Source organism: Bacillus rossius, chromosome 2, assembly GCF_032445375.1.
Source record: "Bacillus rossius redtenbacheri isolate Brsri chromosome 2, Brsri_v3, whole genome shotgun sequence".
NCBI classification, from domain to species: Eukaryota; Metazoa; Arthropoda; class Insecta; order Phasmatodea; family Bacillidae; genus Bacillus; species Bacillus rossius.
In genome coordinates this window covers 88893182-88910033 of record NC_086331.1, presented here as the reverse complement: position 1 = coordinate 88910033, position 16852 = coordinate 88893182, and the positions used below count along the sequence as shown (strand labels likewise).

Here is a 16852-nt window from a genome sequence, read left to right as displayed (position 1 = left end):
TTCTGTGCCCGCTGGTAGAGAGCGCAGTGGTCGCCTATCAACGCAACAACTGAAGGTGTAGTTGCGCTCACCTCGGTCACCTCCAGAAGTTTTTGGCTCAGAGCCGAACCTTCCCCCTCTTTTCCCTAGGGCCGAGCGCCCGTTTTAATTAGGAGTTTTGTCCACCATCGCGACACTTTGACTTCCGCTACTCACCTACTCACCGCGTCATCTCGGCATCTCCTCTGTTATGAGGCTTTTTTGCAGCAACGATGAACTCTTCCTTCGATTTAGGGATGTAATCATCGGTGTTAAGGGATGTGATCCCAGTTTCTAAATTTAGTATTAGCCAGTCAGCCGTTGTAATTAGGCAACGATAATGTTTTAGTTTACATTTTATTAATTTGTTTATTCTTCCTAAATCATGGTTTCTGCCGCGTCATCCGTGCTATTCTCGGTCCGCGCCTTTCGGATGCCTGCGCGAGACATTTCCTGAGCCCAGGAGCTACACCCTGTTTGGTGAGTACTTCGGTCTATTTTTCCTCCCCGAATTCTCGTTTGTTGGCCTTTTCGCGCCGACTGTGTTTGACTGTCTGGAAGCAGGTCTAATTTGTCCGAATTTGGGCTGTGTTTCAGACAGGGTCCAACATTTGGGCGCCGAAATTGCACCCATCATGTTGTCCAGGACCTCGAGCTTCGAGTCTCTTTAAGAAGAGCTTTATCCCGGCCAGATGTCCAACTTTGAAGCCCCGGGTGATATTTAAAATATAACTTCTCCCTACAACCAACGAAAGAACTTACCTTAATGAATACCAGCGAGCAGTGACATAGAGAACTTAAAAAATAAGAATATGTAAAATTATAATAATAACTATAATATGTTAGGGGAGATAATTTAATTTTTTTTGTTTCTGTTATTGCTCTGTTGTTAAAAGTATAGTATGACTTGTTTAAATAATATCGGGCTGGCCCCCCTTTTCATAACTTTAATATATTGTTAATACCCTTTTATGGTGAAACTAAAACAAATGGTAAACAGATTTATGTTAATACTTTTTAAATAAACGAGGAAACCTATAGACCAATCAACTTATGTAGTAATTTATTTATTTCTAGTTAACCTATATCTACTTGAACGATCCTCTAGCTCCCAAGTTGCTTGTGTGCAGGGAGTATCAAATTGTCTTGTTCACCACCTCGTGCTACCTCTGGTAATACTTGTATTTTTCTTTATAATTTTGCTCAGCTGTTTCCTAGGCCTTTTTCATTAAATTAAAATAATATAATTTTAGGGCACGAGGGGCATATCAAATGAAAGCAGAGCATGGTTTCGATCCACGGACCTCTGGGTTATGGGCCCAGCACGCTTCCCTAAACAGAAAAATTTTACCCACATATCTTTCCATGCATTATCTCCGACATGATATACTGGCAAAAATGTGTCGTAAATAATTTATCCACCAACTTATGGTAAATTGATGGATGATTAAACACCTCTTCGATAAAGAGTTTATGTACTTCCAAGAAAAACTCTTTTTTACCATTTTGACAGTAAACAGTAATGACACACAAGAATGCACGTCCACTTGTTGACACAACCGCAAACAGACTGCTCCCAGGAGCAGCCAAGTCGGGGTCACATTGCACTGCCACTGGCTGCGCTCTCTGTTCACCGGTCACAGATGCCTCGAAGAAATTGAACATATAAAGAGCTATTGTATCCAGTACAGTCACTTGGTCGCATGGGTATGGTCGCTGGTCGCGGTCGTGTCAAAGAAATCCAATCTTCAGCCAGGCAGATATGACTCATTATGAAGTATTATCATAATAAATAAAAGCTCAATCCCTGTCCTGTTGTCAATAACCACATAGCAATTTCAACTTCCCTTTAATAAACTGGTCAACTACGGGGTGTGTAAACATTAATCTAAATATGCAACATTTCTCATACAGTTAATGATAAAACTAGCATACTTTTCTAGTTGACTTACTTCACAAGCATCCATTGCAACTGTTGCTAAATAATTAGGGTCTTGCTTATTCCAAGCTAAACGTAGAAGAGGAGTATGCTGAGGATCTTCATAAATAATTGTTGAATGCTCCAAGTGTCGTAAATCAAACATCCGAACCGAACCATCAGCACCTTTTGAAACAATAGAAAACAAAGCAGTTAAAAAAAAATAAAAGTTAGTACTTCCATTATATCACTGTAACACTGATTATATCTGTTCCATAATAAATGTATATTTTACAGGGTAGCTCATTAATAAAAACCTGAATTTTCCCAACAAGAGGAAAAACTTAATTCAAGAATATCGAATTAAACAGTAGCAAAGGAGGGAAAATTACATATAAGAACTCAATCCAACAATCATAACATAAACAGGGGTCAAATTATAAAAAAAACTATAAATTTCAATAAACACCAAAATATTTTTAAATTAAAAATTAAATAAACATATATATATATATATATATATATATATATATATATATATATATATATATATATTTTTTTTAACAGAATGATCATGCATTGATAACTGTATGGCACTGATTACTGTATGGTAAGAAAAATTTATTCCAAAAATATGTGCAACAATTTCATTACTGTTAGACATCACTACTGAAGAGTTCTAACACTAACGTAGGCACATGAACTTTTCAGCACGTAAATATTACCTATGAGGCCTCAATATTTTTCTTATTTTTTTTTTTTTACTCAACTTGTTTAAATTATTATCATTACCTTGCATTATAGTATTTTAATCTTTTGTTTGCCATATTTATGATATTGCTCCCTTAAGTTTACATTGTCGTAAAAGCAGCTTTTGTAAGTTAATTTGCCTGTGTACCAGAATTATTGTGTCTCTTTGATTTGTTCCCTGGGTGCTGTGCGATGCCACCATCGTGCTCGTGTCTGTCTGGCGGCGAGCAACGCTGCATGCTGAGAGTTCCGACCTGGCAGGCTTCGGTGCTAGTCGCACCTAAGCAAGGCCTTCCTCAGGACCATCTTAACTTCCGAACTACCTGGAGACATGGCACAACTTTGTTGGAAGGACGTCTCACCCGGCGGCAGTCATTGTATTATCAAGTAAGCTGTTGCTGCAAAAACACTGGTCATGAATCAGGCCGGTAATTTAAGAAACTATCTTTTGGGCTAGGTGCTATAAGACTGATTCATTAAGTCATTGGCCACTACAGTATATTTTGTGTGTGCAAAACTACAACAACTCAATGACAGAACTTTTTCATAAATATGTTTTTCTTCAATTTAGTGAATGCACTTAAGTTTATGCGCTTATTACTGGGTTAAGCATTTTTGAAATGAACTTTACTTTGGCAACACAGTGGACAGTGCACCCTCTCATTCCTGGGATTCTTCATTCTCTCGCTGCAGCATAACAGTTACAACGAACAAGCTATAGCTCGTCCCAAGTATGCTTTCCTAGCCAGCTAGTAAGATTATTTATTGGGCATTCAACATGCAGTGTGAGTTATAAAAGCCATATTTTACCGCAATATAATGCGTAAAACATTGCATACGGATATTGATTGATTTTTAGGACATTTAGTGTCATAAGTGTGAGAGTAGAGGCACTGTTAAACACCACGGACTATTTGTACCTTTTCCACAACTGGTTTGAGTGTGTTCAACTGAAGCATCCACATTGGACTTATCATAATTAATGCTGATTGATTTGAGACAAGCAAACTGGCATTTTTGCATGCTGGCACCTGCTGTCTGTGCTGGAATTTAACTCATAATTTTTTAATTGGCGGCCATTTAAATAGTGAACACTTTTCTCAATGTTGTTCGTAAGACGATTCATCACGAGTTATGAACAACATTTCTGAATTAAGTTGCGTATCTGAAGGAAAATATATGCACATTTAAATGGATTTTCCTTCCGCGTTTGCAGCACGCAGTTAATTATAAAAATCATTTGAGCCTAACTTATAAGTTTTTGCATTGTGTAAGTTAGTCACTAACAGACTTTCTTTTGGTTATATTAAATAATTTTGTCCACAGATTTTATCATTATTTTATTTGACATTTCCTTGCTGGAGTATTATATTACATTTACTAAAATATGTTTTGTGATCAAAATATGTTACAGTTCATGTATTTTTCACGATGGCAAGTTTTATTGGCACTTGGCACATTATTTAAACATTTTTATATTATGCTTAATATATCAGTATTGTTACATTTAGGGTGGTGCACCATGCAGGTTGTATGTATGATGTATGTATGTATGTATGTATGTATGTATGTATGTATGTATGTATGTATGTATGTATGTATGTATGTATGTATGTATGTATGCATGCATGCATGCATGCATTCATTGTTGTGGCCAATAACTTAATGAATCAGTCTAATAGCACCTAGCCCAAAAGATAGTTTCTTAAATTGCCGGCCTGATTCATGACCAGTGTTTTTTAAACAACAGCTTACTTGATAATACAATGACTGCCGCCGGTGAGACGTCCTTCCAACAAAGTTGTGCCATGTCTCCACTTAGTTCGGAAGTTAAGATGGTCCTGAGGAAGGCCTTGCTTAGTTGCAGCACCGAAGCCTGCCAGGTCGGAACTCTCAGCATGCAGCGTCGCTTGCCACCAGGCAGATACGAGTGTGATGGTGGCGCCAAACAGCACTCAGGGAACAAATCAAGGAGGCACGATAATTCCGATACACAAGCATCTTAGGTGACCTTGACCTTCAAAATTTATGCCGGTAAAAACAGCTGAGACATTTCTTGTGCAGGGGCGTATTTGTACAGGACAGGGACACACTGACTTAAGTTTCTGCAGGACGATGTGATTACTCCCTTTGCAAGTGCTTAACTCCATAGCAAACACAAACTAACACAGGCCATGCCGGTCAAAATTCTGTGCCCTCTGGGTAGAGCATGAAAGTTTAAAACAGCAGCTCCGACAATTCACAATCAGCATGGCACCTTCGTAGCCCGAAATCACGATGACACAGTTTACCAGCCGCAAGACAGGCATTTCAGAGAGACACCATCGGCACATACTCGCGTAGCCCAATTTAATTATGCAGAGTGCACAAGCCCAAGGCACTCTCACGGCAGCGACCAGCTCTGGGACAAGTCCACCCACGACTTCCCTCGTCTTCCTCCGCACGGTACACACACATTTTTTCTTGCTCCCAAGCCAGCGTGACATTGGGCGTCCAAAGCAACACACGTCAGCAAATATTTCCCCAGCACACATATTTGGAAAATTAAATAACAAAACAATATTACCGAAAATAAAATACTTTAAAACTATTTACAAAAATTAAATTCACATGTATTTACTACAACTAAATGTTTTCCACCTTTCTAGAATCTTATAAGCATTACTAACTTAACTTTTAGTTCTGTTATACATATTTCCAAAAACACTTGCAGTATACAAAAAATAAAGTTTAAAATGATATGTGCAACTTAAAAACCTAATCAAACAAAGTGGCCATAAAAAAAAAGAAAAACAGAGGTGCCACATTTTTTACTGAGACTTGCAACAACCACATCGTGAGCTAAGCCTGAGCAGTGTGAGACCAAGGCCATGATCAAATTACTATCATTTGAAAAATAATTAGTGCGAGCTAACATATCAACAACCAAACAAAACTAAAATATAATCTGCATTAGCAGTCAGAAGCTGAGGAACATTTACTAATTTTGGTGCTCCTGGTCGAGCCTGCGTTAACTATAATTTTAGGCGTTTGCCTCTGGCTTTTTGAGTTATCATACCCTAAGTGCCTCGCCCAAAAAAAGAAAATTAAATAAATTAGCAAGTAAGAAGTAAAAAAAAAAATACATTGTTATTTATCAACAGAAAATTAAAGTTACTTTATTCAAGACGTAATTTTCGGTCAAAAATTAATAAAAAACTGCAACAAATAGTTGAATAGAAACACTCGATACTAAAACATACACGTAAAATCCTACCAAAATTGGATCAAAACTATGCACATAGTGATAACTAATTATATAAGCTTCAATGAATTTATGCATATCTGAAAGAGCTAAGCTGATTGCTTTCATTTGGACATTACGTAGTTAGTTGGTCTGTGTCAGCGTCTGTCATGGTCTCGGTGTCAGTCATGGTCTCAGGTCGGTCGGACGGTGGGTCAATCAATCAGTGCTGTTCAGTCAGCGTCAGTCAGTTAGTGTCAGTCAGTTAGTGTCAGTCAGTTAGTGTGAGTCAGTGTCAATAGTCAGTATCAGTGTCATTCAGTCAGTGTCAGTCAACGTCTGTCAATGTCAGTGTCTGTCAATGAGTCTGACTTCAAAGCCTCACGCCATCTGGCATACGGCCAGGCGGTCTCGTTCGGTAACGGCCAACTTCGGGAGTTCTCTTTGTATTTAATGACCATGCCTGTGTGTCAAGAATCATTTTCACACTGAAGTGTTGTGCCAGGTAAACACTCCTAAAGTTTCAGTGTTAATAGTTGGGATGTCTGTGTAGTACACTTCTCAGTACAAAGTCACAACAATAAACCAGCAATTCCATCAACTGAACTGTGAGTATTCTTTTAGCGTAATTCTCTTCCCAGTAGTTGATGGGGAAGATGGGAACAGTGTGCAGTAAGTGTAGGGGTGTGCTCACGGGCCCGAACACGTGAGCACACTGGCTTTGTTCCCATCTCACATCACCACAGCTCTCAGTGTGATGGCCCAGAAGATTAAGTGGAGGACAGATCAAATTATAACTAATCCTAAACACCAGAAGCAGAATTTCATTTGAGGGGGGGGGGGGGGGGGGGGGATAGAACCTCTTTGATTGCAGTTTGCTTTCAAATTCTTTCCTTTTGTTGGTGGTAATGATAGATTTTTCTAGGATTTCTTAGGGGGGGGGATGTATTCCCATCCCCCCCCCCCCCGTGTACCTCCAGAGTTAGAAGTCAGGTGCGGTAACCCTACACCACTGAGGCTGGCATTATAACTTAAGTAACAATACATAGGTGAGAATAGTACAGATGCACACAGGAAATAACTTGCACCTGATGGAGTACTTCAGTCTCAATTTCAAGAGAAAAGGAAAGTTTATTTAGTTTTGAAAAAAATTTTGAATTCACAGAATTTTTTATTTTATGCAGAAAATTATTATGTGCAATAAAAAAATTTAAGCAAAATATTTATTATGCTGAATCTGTTTTAATGTATTCTTGTGGAAGTGTCATAATTTTTATGGTTTACATGGCTTTTATTAACTGTTTCAAGATCTTGGAACAAGGTTTGCAATGTCATTATATGTATGAGTATAAAAAAAATTTAATTTATTTGATAATGTAAGAGGGTATATGGTCTCCATAACTGCTAGATTCATTATGCTCTGAGGTTAGATCCCAGTCCCCAATTAATGAGCATTGAGTTCATACCCATGTGGTTTAGAGCACAGAATAATCTTTCATTAAGTGTTTGTACAAAACCATATGATGTAAATCTCTACTGTTACCATTTTCTAACAGTATTAATAAAATTTACACAGTTTTACCAAAAATTGTTAGCAGAAGCATGGATAAAGTAAAATATTTAGTAGATTTAATCAGTATTACATACCCACAGAAGCAAACATATCACGACCCCCACCAGCTCTGCTGAACGCTATATCATATACTTCCTTGTCATGAGCTATTAACTGTGTTTTTACGTGTCCAGTCACACAGCTAACACGTCCCATCATCTAAAAAAAATACACAATGCAAGATTAACCCGTTGTACGGTAACATAAGTGTAGATATCAAAGTACATATTAACAGTAAATTTATGAGTGTAAAATATTAATATAAAATAATTTATAATACACATAAGTTTATATTCCCAACACAACATATGAAAAGATATACATAACTAACAATTATCATTATGTAATAATTATCACAGTTCACCTATGTTTAGAATTATAATATAACCAAAAAAAACTTTATTGAAACTTTTTATAACTAAGTGAATGAATTATTATTGGTGGCTTAGCACATTGTAGATGTTGGTGTCATTAGAGAAGATTACGAGTGACAAGATGTGAATAGAGCCCTGAAGGAATGAATATAAGAGGGAAATGGGAGTGCCGTGCTCACTGCAATATCAGCCATCTTCTTCAAATTATGATTCTTACCAATACATCACTTTTGGTCCTGGACATAAAGTTATAAAAGACTTCATAATTTTTTTTTAATACTTGATAAGCTGTCGCTATAATATTTTTAAGAGTTGCAGGTATTTCGAAAGGTCCATGAATGGCTTTTATTAAAGTTATTGTACAAGAACAATGAAAATAAGTTATTCTGCCTATGAGTCCTGTTTACAATTCAAAGATATTAAACACAACAAAATTAATTCAAAAAGAAAGTTAGGATATGATACTTTAGCTTGCATATAAAAACTATAACTGAACAAACAAAACTGCATATAATATGCTAAATTAAGTTTGTAGAAAAACCAATTCTTTAGATTTACAGAAGTTACAAAACCATTTTAAAATTATTTATGTTGTGTATGTTGTGAGGTTGGCAGGGAAGGTGTTGTGAATGTTGTGCGGTTGGCAACATGTAGGAAGACGGTATAAAGACGGAGGTCAGTTGAGGTACATGTGGACTAGAGATGCACAATGTCAACGAAGAACAAAGAAATGTATTAATCAAAATGTGTAAGCGATGCATAGGAACAAAATAAAGCAGTAAACAAAACATGGTGCAGTCGTGTGATGAGGATCTACACTTCCAGGTTAATCGGTAAACCGTGAGGTGTTATTCAATCGACAAACATTCCAGTGAACAATGGAAGTCACAAATAAACCCAGTGAGTTAGATTTATTGAGCAATATTAGTGAAAACTGTGAAATTTTCATTTAGTTACTTTTAAGTAAACATAAATGTTACTTTATTGGTCGCTTGAGCAATTTAATTGATAAAGAATTAGATAAAGTTCATACTCTACTCTGAAAAATTGGTTCTAAAGAAAAACTAATAAATATTTTCATAATACTTATGGTTATAATTCAACTTTACTGTATTATCTATATTTATCCAAGAATTTGCAGAATTTCACTGCCCTACGTGCAACAGAATTAAATTGAATGCAAAAAATAAATAATAAATAAAAAAATAAATGTAAAAATAAATAAATAAAAAAAATGAAAAAAATTATTTTGGGAAAAGTTTGCTTGGCTTTGGACAAGGCCTACCTCATGTTTATTTTTTACCCCAATTTCACAAGTTGAGGTTGCAGAATATTGAATACTTGTTTTACAAACTATTGACTTTATTCCGGAACACTTTCAGATTTTCCAATAACAGTCATGCCACACTTTATCACCCCTCATGTTTCGTATCACATTTGTTTTCATTTGATTCCTGATGCCGTCTTTTATCACCAGCATCAAAACATATACCTACACATTCAATCAACAAGATCATTGCAGACATTACTAATAAATATTTTCTACTTGAAAATACATCTGTCTTCATATACTTCCTACGGAATCAGCATTGATTAAAATTTTAGCTTACACAATATAATTAATCTACTATGTTTAAATAACAACTTCAGTCACATGAGACAGGAAAACAAAAAAAGCCCCAGTACGCTGGCATTTGCTAGCCTCTGTTGGACCACAGAGCACATGTTGGAAAGTTTGTAGTCAACAGGTGCTGCAGCTGTGACAAAATAAATGGCAAAGCAACCAATTAACACAATTTTAGATTGTTACATGTGTTTGTAAACTATTGCTATCAATTCATTTAAAACTATTCAATGTAGGCTATAGAACATATATATAAATGCATGAAAAAAAAAATTTTTTTTGTTCAACTCAGTGCTTACGCTAGGGAGCCTTTGATTTCACAAAAAATAAGGAAATCTTCCAAATGTTGTAATACTTTGCCTTTTACCATTTATTGAGTAGGCAACCCATAGCGAAAACAGAAAGTGCTATTTCACTTTGCTATCACAAAAGTAAATACCAGAAATATTTTGTAATTTTTCTCACTTTTCCCGATAGTCCCTGGCCATTTTAATTTCCTTTACTTTTATGGTTTCATGGTTTTCCATACTGTATAACCCCTGACTACTAAGTACTATAAGTGTTAGCTGACCAAGGGACAGATTAATGAGTTGTTTTGTGTTTCTTTTTACAAGTGCTGAGTCTCACTACTATTATTTCCAACCATTAAGCTCACTTTCACAAACTACTATTCATTTTGAAATGTGAAATCATTATGGGAGATTCTTATTCCAAAATTTCAGTTTAAAGTTAAAATCCAAATAAACATAACAGATTTTTGTTCAAAGGAATACACCCTATAAGTTATATGTTATATATTTATTTATGGATCTTGTATTATTTTGTTTAGACAACAGCTGCCTGCTAAATAATTTTAAAATGTATTACAGAGTGTTTAGTGTGGCATTATTATGGCTAAAATGTTTTTAAAAATTAAGAAAGCTTAAGAAATATATTTGTTGTAAACTTAAATGACATATGTATTTCAATTTTTATGGTGCGTGAAGGCAGCAGTTTATCAACTGTGTTTTTTAGTTGTTTTAATATGTAAAATTAATTAATACGAATAGAGATGAATATGTGTGAGTTTTCAATTATTTACAAGTTAATCGAAATTATGTATCTACTTTTCTATTTGCCTTGAATAATTTTCAATTTTATTGCAATGTTAAAATTTTTTATGCATTTTGTCTTACACAAAAATTGTTATTAATGCCTTACTAACAACAAATGAATTTTAATGTGTCTATCATTTGCCTAACAAAAAATGTTGGAATACACACTTCGGAAACCTAAACAAAACTATATAATCTCTAACTATGCCATGAGCTATGTAAATAAAAATGGCAACTATGCAAAATCCAATATAAACCCTTGATGTCACCATGATCTCAGGAAGTCGAATCATTCCAAAGGAAATGGTTTCATTTTGAAACTAATTTTCACTCGAGAATAGCAAAACTCATTCCAGTGTAAGGTTATAAGGAAACTATCAAAGGAATAAAGTCGCAACATCACGACATTCTGCCCCCATTTCAAATTATTAGTGTAAGCTGATTGTTGCAAAGGAATGTAAAATGTCAGAGCTTCCTACCACGTAAACGATATTTGTGTAAATTATATCCACAATGTACATAAGTAAAAGTAAATTAGTACATATTTCATAATATAATGCTGAGCAGGTTCTATCCAGCCTCAACCAGCCAGAATAACAACACATATATCCTACGTCTGGAATTAAATTTCTGTAATTTCTTATAATTAATTCTTACCTGTCCTGTTTCCAAGCCCCATATGGTGCAAGTTGTATCAATACTTGATGTACCAATTAAATTTGGATCAACTTCATTCCAATCAAAAGATGTTAATGGTGCACAAAAATCTGAATTTTTGTTCTGTAAAAGACAACATTTTTGTAAACATTAAAATACCCACATATGAAGTTTATAACATGTTTGGGAATGGTAAGTAAACAAAAAAGGGCAGGCAGGGCAATTTACAAAATTAAGGCTTGGCCTCATCTGTTGAGTTGAATTTTCAGTAATTTTTTTTGCTAATTGTATATATTTATGAATATTTTGAAAATGAAATTTAAAAAAAAGCAATTTTGCATGTGTTACCCAACTGTGGAATTCCAGAAAATGAACTTTTATTGAGTGAACACAACCCAATCAGTCAGGGTAAACTTTTTACAGAGAATAATTGCCCAAAATTTCACAAATAACAGATAGCTCCACAGAACACAAAATTGAATGCTCGCGTAGCGAAGCATATTGTTCTAGATAAGTAATAATGGCATGTCAATATGGTAATCCAACATGACAGGAGGAGCCATGTCTTGAATAATATAATCACATGGAACATCTCATCACACTTATTAACTAAAAAAGGATGGATCAGGGGAGAGGGGGGAGACTGCCTCAGGCACAGGATGGGCCGACAAATATTATGTAGATTACAAAAAGTGTGGAATTAAAGGCAAATAAAAATATAACTATACACTATTTTGATTACTCATTATCAATATACATGTTTTCAATAAAGATCTTATTACTCAAGTTTATAGTGAGCTTGTGTGGCATGCTTGCACCAGGCCGTGTAGCACAATTAAAACTATGTTTTTTTTATCATTTATGTTACCATAGAACCTTAAACATTATATTTTTACAATAACTACAATACGTGAAATAAAACACATACTTAATCATTGTAAGTAGACTACATGATGTTAGATAATTTGCAAGGATGTAAAACAAATTATGCCTGGTAAGTTTATTACTGTTTGGGGAGGATGCCTCTAATCAAAATTTCTACTCCAGGTGAAAAAATGTTTAGATCCATCCCTGGTTTACATAACAGTCTTAGTCAAGAAGTTTACACAAAAATGCAGAGATGGTTTACAACATTAATACATTACAAAGAAAAAGGAATTTAAATACATGCTGTCACCACATGCAGTGTTCATTTTATACTTTACTTAAGCTAACTTAATTCTTATTTGGCGCAAAAAAATATAATTTACAGATACAGTAAACTATGTTAGTAAAAATAAATAACAGACATGGGGACTGCCAACAGAAGTGAAAACTTAAAACTTTGGAATAACTGTGTTCTATTTTTGAATTATTAAATTAATTATAGTCTGAATAATTATTTCGTACTTATTTACATCAGATACTGATGTAACATTAATGACATAATGATGATGTTAGTCTGAAATCATGATCTCCCTTAAGTGAATTTTACATACTGATGATATAGTAATGATCCTCAATTGTATCGATTAAACCAGGCATTGAATAATAATAATAATAATAATAATAATAATAATAATAATAATAATAATAATAATAATATTTTTAAATGCCTAGCGATTCAGGTTTAAATCCCACTCGGATCCTTTATTATTTTTAATATAATAATAAATAAATAAATAAAAAAGGATTTAAGTATTGTTATTATGAATATTTATGAATCATAATTATTATTAAATTATAAATATATAATAAAATAATTCAATGTGACTCTAATGCAAAAACGGACTTGAGTATTGTTGATATGATGATTATTCATGAAATCATAATTATAATTAAATAAAAAATATATAACAAAATAATTCAATGTGACTCAAATACAAAAACAAATACACGAAAAATCGCAACACTCGGGATACGAACCTAGTACCTAAAGCTCACCAGTCTTATGCGCTATCCGCAACGTTACGCAAGCGATTTACATACAGGCAGTTTAGTAAGTTCATATAAGCTAGTCGTAAACTATGCCTCTACAAATGACAATGCATTATGTCGAATATTTAAGGGAGAAGGGATAAAAGGTCACGATCACATGTAAAATTATTATATACGCAATTAGCAATTATATAAAAGTTGGACTCTATCTTATTGGCTATACAATACATACATTTTTTATTTTCTTGTTTTAATTTTCGGAAGATTGTTGTAAACAACTACTTTTAAATTAAAAAAATTGAAATTCTTGATTTCTTATTTTATCAGGCGAGGGCTTCAGAAGATTTCATACCGATTTTCTCAGCTCTCTATACCTTTATTTCTATAAATATCAGTATGATGTCAGCATGATATCATTTATCCTTACATCATATTTTAGTCACAACAGATGTCAGTGGTATGTCAAAATTACGTAAAAATTCATTACCTAGCTATGACTTACCAGTGATGTCAGACCTATGTCATGTTTTCACTGGGCAATGCACAATATTCACAAATTAAACTTTTCACGCAGTCAATTTAACTTCACTTACTGCTACTACAGCATGTTGGTGATGCAAACACACAAGATTTTACCCATCCAAAAAGAGTCCAACACGCACATGATACAATCGAGTATATACAATGTATTAGTGTATATATGCGTATACATGTATACAGGCCGCTGCACGTCACCAGTCTGGCGCAACACATCACTAGCATGTCAGTGATGCAAACCCATAAGTTTTGCCCCTACCAAAAATCACTCAATGCAGCTAAAGAAGTTTTCACTTCAAAAATTCAACTACAATAAGAACTGCTCCTGTTATACCTGTGCTAATATTTCACAATCAGAACAGGATTTGAAATACATATACATACTTAATTGCTTCACTTGCAAGTGAAAATGTACTTTATTGGAGATAAAGTTATGAGCAAAACTCATATATATAACAATTAGAGAGCTAATAAATGATTAAAAAGTATACTAGAAGTACTTACAAGATTTAGCCAAACATGAAATGTGCAGAATGGTTAAATACTACAGATAATAAAAAAGTACCATTATTGGCTGAAAACATCCATGCAAACTTAATTCTGAGATTCTTTATGAAACTAGTTATGAAATATAAAAAGTTATTTAATGTCATATTAAGACATATGTTTTAGAATAATTAGTGTTGTGTTCGTATTAAGACACACAAAAAGTTAGCGATAAAAAGTTTCAGTAAGTTCCCTCTCTATCCAGTGATCTCAATTAAATATTATCAATAAATCACATTTAAAATTTTTTTAAGAGACTCCTATAATAATACTACTTAAATCTCCATTCTTATAATTTATTGCTGGATAATACATATATCAAAATATTTGCAGAAATATATTTAAATTTTTTACAATGTAGTATTTGCATTGAAAAATATATATTTTTAATTCTTCTGGTTGAACACAAAGAAATAAAGAAAACAGGTTCAGAGCTATGCTGTTGTACCCAAGTTAATGAAGTTGGCAGGGGTCCTAATAGTTCCAAACTTCTTAAATTAGACTTAACTATAAAAATAAATGATTATCAATGGAAAATATCATTTATGTAAAAATGCTCAGCTTGACTATTCAAACTAATCATATCTTTAATATCAACTTTCAAAAAAATTCACATAGCGAATATAAATCCATTATACTAACTTTTGCAAACTCTAGGCAGTCATAATTATCTAACCAAACTGTACTTTATTTCATATGCATATTACATACAGTGTAAACTCTTTATAACATCACTCGATTTAACGACAAACTCCTTAAAACGTCGAAATTGCTTGACTTTGGTTGGTTTACCTTGTTTTCTATACAATAATACACTCTATACAGCGTCACGCTAACTCTATTTAACGACAATAATACGGCATTATAAATCATTAGGCAGTATTTTCTAAGCTGCCGAAGTTGATAAGAACTGCAGCTGTGTACGTTCTTTTGTTTGCTGTTTTGTTGTTGTATTATCTCGCACGTGTTTACTTCGACTGACGTACCCGAGATTCTAAGAAATTTTGTCTTTTGTTTTTGTATGATAAACTTGCACATGTTTACCTTGGTCACTAGACTTTTGTCAAGTTGTTACACATTATCATTTTCGCAGTTGCTTACAGACTTTCAAACTGTAAACGTGGCGAGTAAACGAAAATCTTTGTGTATTGACGAAAAAGATTTATTAAGCACTTGATGCAAAGAAACTATTAGAAAAATACTTTTTATATAATCAAGGTGATCCGGCAGTATCTCAAGATATCAGTAAAATAGTACATACTAAATACAATTAAAATATTGGAGCAGCAAAACACATCAGACGAAGATAACAAACTTTATGCAATAAGTGTTGTTACTTGTATGAATATTAATGTTCGCGTGTAAAATGTGTACTATATTAGTAAATTCATATTATTAAAAATAGTAAAATCATATCTTTTATTTCTCTTCATTTAACGACCACTCTCTATAACACCGAAAAATGCTCAGTCCACTGAGTTTACACTGTATGCTAAAACAAATGATAAAAATGGGGGTGAACCGAAGATGCAGATCCATCCCTGATGCTTGGCATGCTTTATAATAAAATATGTATACTTTCTCCCAGAGAAATCAAAACTGTGCCTGGTGACTAGCTTTTATAATAATTTTCATATAAACAAATATTATTTTGATCTAATACTTAATTGTGGCCTTGAAAAAGATACACCATTATTAACATAGCTGCCTTATTGATACTTATAAATAGCCACATTACCTGTGATGACACGTATTTCTACTTTTCTATAGCATTCTAAACTATTAATGATAAAAACTATTAGATCAAGAAGGTTGGTCTGATTACATGGTAAAAGTAAAAAGGGAAGTGACTTCACCATGTGACGTAGCTGAGAACAGACATTATCTACTATTCTACACTACATTGGTCAAATTTATAACAAAATGTTCAGAAAATTACATAACTATTAAAATTTAAATTTATATCATAAAATTATCACTTTCTTACATTTCCTTTTGCAGATTTAAATAGAGAACTCTAAAGATTTTGTAATAAAAAACACAAACTCATCAAAATCACTGAAAACATTGTTTTCCTTTCAATTTAGTGCCATGCTAGCAGCACTGTAAAGTATTTGCATGTATGCACAAAGTTAGTGATATACATGAAGCAATTTTAAATAAAACATTGCTAGTGCAGATGCTTTCAGATTTTGAGTTCAAGCTTAGAATGGCTTATAATGAGGTGGTGGGGAGACTGCAGCATCAGTAGAGGAATGGAGGGTCATGAGTCATGAACGAGAGAAAGCAAGTGAGGGGAAGAAACAAATGGAAAACATTGTCCCATTCATCCGCTCATCCTTAAACATATGTAAAGTAAGCACTGATTTACAAATAATAATCCCCAGTCACCACTTATAATTAGTTGAACCATTAACAATAATTAATACCCAAAAATTGGCTATTATCATTTAATATTCAAACAACAATAATAACAGATTCTGACACTGCAACAAACAAGAATAAATTATTTCACTGAATGGTTTCTTCCCACCTTACACACTACAGTAACATAACAGCCATTATTTACAACTTCAATTTAC

At 33.7% G+C, this 16852-nt stretch overlaps 1 protein-coding gene across 7 annotated transcripts in view; it reads right to left on the bottom strand.

Moving 5' to 3' along the window:
* Positions 1-16852, bottom strand: part of LOC134529439 (DDB1- and CUL4-associated factor 7) — a 200128-nt gene that overhangs the window by 15890 nt on the left and 167386 nt on the right. For all 7 annotated transcript variants that reach the window (XM_063363539.1, XM_063363534.1, XM_063363540.1 and 4 more), the window contains exons 6-8: positions 11271-11393; positions 7557-7680; positions 1971-2122 (exon numbers count right to left, since the gene is read on the bottom strand). In XM_063363539.1, coding sequence (XP_063219609.1) covers positions 1971-2122; positions 7557-7680; positions 11271-11393 — 399 coding nt within the window. The remainder of the gene's footprint in view (positions 1-1970; positions 2123-7556; positions 7681-11270; positions 11394-16852) is intronic.